Source organism: Oryzias melastigma, linkage group LG16, assembly GCF_002922805.2.
Source record: "Oryzias melastigma strain HK-1 linkage group LG16, ASM292280v2, whole genome shotgun sequence".
NCBI classification, from domain to species: Eukaryota; Metazoa; Chordata; class Actinopteri; order Beloniformes; family Adrianichthyidae; genus Oryzias; species Oryzias melastigma.
This window is the reverse complement of record NC_050527.1, coordinates 17,365,659-17,371,817: the sequence shown is the minus strand read 5'-3', so window position 1 is coordinate 17,371,817 and position 6,159 is coordinate 17,365,659. Positions and strand designations below refer to the sequence as shown.

Genomic DNA, 6,159 nt, shown 5'->3' with positions numbered 1-6,159 from the left:
GTGATCTCACCACTTCTCTTCACTCTGTACACAAATGACTGCAGGAGCACTACCCCCGGTATAACATACATCAAGTACTCTGATGACAGTAATCATGGACACCACCAACACCGTGGGACTGCTGCAGAGCGAACTGGACACTTTCTCACTCTGGTGCAGAAACAACTGCTTGGACTTAAACATAACAAAAACCAAAGAAATTGTCATTCTCTTCCATCATGGTTCTTCTGTCTCTCCCACACTCATTGTTAATAATGAAGCAATAGAGAAGGTCCCCTCATACAAATATCTCGGCACCATAATCGATGACAAACTCACTTTTCAACTCAACACTGAAAACATTTGTCAGCAACGTCTCTTTTTTCTCCGTAAACTTCGCAAATTACAGGTCCATCAATCAATTCTTGCAGTTTTTTACCAATGTTTTATCCAATCTATCATCACATTTAACATCACAGCCTGGTTTGGTTCACTCAGTCTCACGCATCCTAATACCCTCAATAAAATCATCAAATTAGCAGTAAAATTATTGGGCTGCAGAGGAAGTCACTCTCCTCCATTTACAATAACAGAGTCCTTAGGAAAGGAACACACATCTCCTCTGACAGCTCACATACTCTTCATACAAACTACAGTCTCCTACCTTCAGGTCGCAGGTTCAGGTCCATTCTATTCAAAACCAAGAGAGCCACAACCAGCTTCGTTCCCACTTCAATTCGCCTGCTAAATAGTTGATGAAATTCGTTTGTAACTGATTGTTGGTTTATAGTTTTTAGTGTTTTGATTTTACTGGTTGACATATTTATTTATATTTGTATGCTAATGTATGTGTTTTAGCAAAGTTCTGCATGTCTGGGCCTGTACTTGTGCTGATGTTTGGTCTGCAAATGAAGTTCCCAACGGATAAATAAAGTTAATTGATTGATTGATTGAAATCTTTAACATATTGTAACTTTCAATATGAGCAGCTTTTCTCCCTCAGACTCTGCTGGAATTATGTTAACGGTTGAAAATCTGCAGTAAATCAAGGAACATAAACACTGGGGCTCCGGTGTAAAAGTGAATGAAAAACCAGAAAAATTTGAAAAACAGTTTTAAACTCAAAAGTAAACTTGAAGGAAACACTGAAAATTAAAATGCCAATTTTTATATTTTAAACTTGAAAAAAATATTTGAAAAAACATTGTGAATTTGAAACTTGAATTAAAAAATAATATATATTGTTTATTTGCAAAAACAGCTATTTTGTATTTAAAATGTTTTTTTTATTTCTCCCAGTCTTTGCGTTGAGTCGCTCAATTTACAGTTTTAATTCAGAATTTTTGTCTTTGAAGTTGAGCCTAGTTTTACGTGTGGGCGGGGCTACCCGAGCACGATGCGGTGATGGCATTGCTGCTCCACAGCAGAGCCTGGTCTGGGCGTAGTCTGTGTCACCCCTCACCTGCTGGAACTTACAGTAGCGGTAACACATGACACGTTCAGAAATGTTTGTTGTAATAGCTGTCATTGCAGTGTCGAATCTTTCCCCTCCACCACTGTGACCACATCCCTCTGATTAATAAATATTTGATCTAGCCTTTGACCTAAACTTTCTCTGAGGCTGAATCCGAACTGCTTCCCTACCTTTCCGACTCCTCCCTATTGCTCCAATTGGAGGGACATTTGAAGCTGTTAGTGTCAAAGGTTTTTTATAAGGAGCCGTAGGGACTTTGGACGGGCTATTCCTCCACCAGTGGGTGACCGGCCTCACACTTGTGGGGGGAGGAGAAGTGCATTTCTTCAGGTGTATGTGTTCTGAAGTAGGGCTGGAATTCACTGGGTACCTCACGATATCGATAATATCGCGATACTGCAATAATTGGTAAAAATTCTCTCTGATAACTAACATTATATAGAAGAACATATTTTGGGGGAAAATATCTTTTTTAGCTTTAACACAATCATAATAAACAAATTTCTTATTTTGTGCAACAAATTATAGACACTGTTGTGCAACATTGCTGAAATCTTTAATACTATGTCTTTGACGAGCATTGACTACTGAATTGGAATTATCTGTCAAATTCAATGTTAACAATAGTAAACATGATCAGTGGAGAATTGTTGTAACAGAACAAAATTGAATAATTCAAGTGGTGACAGCTATCTACCTCCAAAAGAACATCACACCAAAGGATGATGAATATAATGTTTTACAGCCTCTCTCAAAATTGACCTGATTTTTCGTTCACTTTTCTCTCACTTGAAAAGGGCTGAGCATCCAAAAATAAAGGCTGATTTACTCAGACTGTTACTTGAGATTATTTTTCCAATCTTTAGTGCTTCAATTAATTATCAACATCCCTAATTTTACAGTGAATTCATGTACTTTATTTTAAATACATTTTTATTTAAGTTAAAACATCAAATCCTGCTTTTTTTTATTTAAGGATTACTTTAAATTAACATTGGCAACAAGTAATTACATTGTTTGAAAACGTCACATTATAAATTTACCAAAGTTACACCGTACACCAGCAGGTTAAACATTAAAGTGCATGAAAACGAAAATTCTGACGGGTACCTGAAGTACACACAAACAACTGCGAAGCACGCGCTCAGTTCCCACGGCAAACAGGAAGTAAGTGATTGCTAACATTCTAGCACTCAGACAAAGTCACTTCTTACCGGCTGGATCTCCTACAGATGGAGGATAAATGCTGACAGGTAGACATGCTTCACACACGCGCTACAGAGCCTGAATCTCACCGGTGCTTCTCCCGAATGAGCGCGTGCATGACTATTAAAAGTCAGACGCAGTGCGCCCATCTGCGCAATAGTTCCGGTGTGCGACTCAGACGGCCGGCACAACAGCCTCTTCAAAATGAAAATATAATATCGATACTTGGTGAGAACCCATCGAGAATCGATCGTAGGACTAAGTATTGCAATATATCGCAATATCGATATTTTGGCACACCCCTACTCTGAAGCACAGAAATTTACATTAATCAATGCGACACTTGAATGACTTTTTATTTGAGCTAAAGTTATAGAACTGATGTTGTGTATTTTTTGAGCGCTGGCAGACGCGTTAACGTTAGGGCTGGGTATCAGTTATAATTTCCAGAAACGATTAGATTCGATTCCCAAGAGCCTTAATCAATTCAATTCCAATTTTTTTTTTAATTCCTCAATTCTACTCAATTATAAGTTTACACATTTATACACATTTCTTTATAAATACATTACTAATCTACTATATAATTTGAATATATTTACATTAATCTGATCCAGTTCACATACTGTAAATGTATCAGTGAAATAATGAGATTGTTAATATCATCCAGTGTTACATGGATTCTCTAAAGGAGAAGTTCTAACTAAAATGTTCAGATCATTAACATTGGAAACATTGTTCTGCTTCTCCTGGAGGACGTTTCAGTTTGGACACTAGGTGGAGATCGCGCTATAGTATTACAGCTTATTCCAGAAGAAGACAGCATGAAGGAAAAAACAATGATTTAGACCACAAATAGTTACTTTAAAAATATTTCCCTAAACGAGTTTGGAAAATTCCTGTTATAAAGATGTTCATTTAGTCAGAATGTTTGTTTAGGTCGACTGAATGTTAGCATTAGCCGTCTTAAGGGAAATTCCATTAAATATTAGCATCAAGCTAGCAGACTTTAGCTTTGTGTGGTAAAGCAATCCATGTCCTTCATGAGTCGATAATTGATCTGTTAAGCTAAAATTGATTCAAATTGATTGGTCGATTTTTTCAACCCAGCCCTATTTAACGTAGATGACAGGTGACTACTGATGACATCCTCCTGGGTTACATAGTCTAAATTTGAAGACACTATTTTTCCGTAACTCTGCTTGGATGGATAAATGTAGGGGTAGGGAGAAGCCGTGGGGGAAGAATTCAGATTCAGCCTGAAACCTTCTCTACACAAGCTGCAGTCTTCACTGCTCCACCAGTATTAGCAAGCTCAAAACTTACGAAGAATTTTTAACTAATTTTACCACAGTACTAAATGAGCACTGATTAACAGTAATAAATCTATGTTGCAGGATAAACAAACATGTCAATAGAACAATTAAAGCATCACTTCATTTTTAAAACGACTGACTAATACCAGACACAGGTAAGGTTTGACTGCAAGGGACTCGTAAATGTCTGCAGCTTTAGCCCAATGCAAGGACAAATGAAACAACCACTGTTCCAGACGCGGCGCCAGGTGCTAGCTTGGGGTTGCTATAGCAACTGCAAGACTTGGCAGAGCAACCCCAAATACAAGAAAGTTGTAGCTGCGTTCACACTGAACACGTATGCATGTAGGGACGGCCTGCTTCAGTAAGTCAATGGTACATTTGAGATCCTGCGGTGCGATTTGGGCAACAGGTGAGGCCAGAGTTCAAATACCTGAACTTATAGTGGAGCAGCTAACTCAAAAAATCTTTCATTTTATAATACAAGCATGAAATTTGGCTGAAGTACTTATAAGACACCAAATTTTAAGAAAAAAGTGCTAAATTCCAAAATGGCGGCCATTTTCCAAGATGACCACCAAAGGTTGCTGGTGTAATGAGTTACATTGAAAAAATATGAGTACTTCATCAGGTAAAATGAGGTTTTTATTGCTAAACCTTACAGGGCCATTATAGGGCATTTTTTAGGCAGAAAGCGCTCATCCTCACTGCCACCCTGGCATTAGCAGTCCATTTTCGGGGCAAAAAAACCATTGAAAACATCATCAAGTAAAGTATTTTTATGATAGTCTGCCAACTTTATTGCCATGGCGGCCATCTTGAAAAAAATGGCGGCCATATTGGATTTTTGTGTGGCTAGCACTTTTTTCCTGTAACTAGACCCAGAGACTATAACTGTACCAAATTTCATGCTTGTATCATCAACTGAACGATTCTGACTAAAAATTACACTAAGCTGCTTCACTATTTGCAGAGGTTGCGGCGTTGCCTCTACTAATCAAGGACTTGTCCTTGGACGTGGGACGTGTTCAGTGACTCGATCAGCTGGTAGGATCAGCAATGCCGAGCAGAGACAGGGAAGCAGCATTGGGTAGGCAGCCGTCTCAGGTCTCTTGAACTTTATTACATTTTTCTTATTTTCAGCCAGACAATAATAATAATAACTTTTAAAAAGTATTTTAATTTTATTCTTGTTTTTATTTTTCCCCTCTTGGGTTAATGTGTCCTCAAACTGGTAAATCCTCACACAGTCGCAGAGAGACGGAGACATCACAGAAGCAGCTGTCATTCAGATGCAGTAATTGCAATAATTTTACATAAAAATGAATTAGCTGTGGCTTAGCGACCTCTAAGCTACTGCAGAAAAAACTCCTGCAGCCACCCCTGCACAGTTCCCAAAGTTCCTGCTGCTTCCGGTCTTCACTCTGCTTTAAAGAAGATAAACAAGTAGTGAAGGACTTTTCAAACTCCAGCCTTTTAAGGCATGATGAGAGTCTCCTGAAGGTCCATAAGATCCTTAAGGAGCTCCAGATCTGCTCCATGGCTGTAAACATGTTTCTATGTGAGGAAGACATGCCGCTATAGGAACTGTTACTGCTTTATCTGAGGAATGCGAGTGGGGCACAGGGGTTGGGGTCAGACCTGTCATTAGAAAGAGGCGCAGCAGGATCATGTGCAGATCCAGTGTGGTGGGAAGGATCAAACCCAGCAACAGTGACAAGTTCCCCAGGTGGAAGAACAGGTGGTGAGACTGCTGCCACTGTTGACAGGACGTAGTATTAGGCTCCACAGACCCCACTGGCATGGATGAGGGGAATATCGGCATCACAGTGACCATGACTGAGGAGAGTTGTGTGGGAGAGGACATCCTAAGTGCCTTGGTGGGAGCTGCAGGAGAGGAGGATGAAAGAAACATGTCAGGAACCTGGTTAAAGACTCAGTAACTAGACATTCACACCAACCTGATTTATTTTAACAAGCCCTTTAAACTGTACATGAAAGATCTCAGTAGTTCCAAATTAACAAGCCCTTTAAACTGTACATGAAAGATCTCAGTAGTTCCAAATTTATCCCATCGACACAACCTATACTGGAAGTGATCCAGCACGAAACAAATGTAGGAGTTTCACCTCCACCACAGCAAACAGCAGTGCCACTAATGCTTCTTTCAAATCTCCAGTATAA

At 39.2% G+C, this 6,159-nt stretch overlaps 1 protein-coding gene across 1 annotated transcript in view; it reads right to left on the bottom strand.

Annotated features, from left to right (window-relative positions):
• bves (blood vessel epicardial substance) overlaps nucleotides 1-5,862 on the bottom strand; it is a gene marked incomplete at its 5' end in the record, with an annotated part of 20,940 nt that extends 15,078 nt beyond the window's left edge. The window contains 1 exon segment of the mRNA XM_024267610.1: nucleotides 5,617-5,862. Coding sequence (XP_024123378.1) covers nucleotides 5,617-5,842 — 226 coding nt within the window.
• Nucleotides 5,863-6,159: the final 297 nt, after the last annotated feature.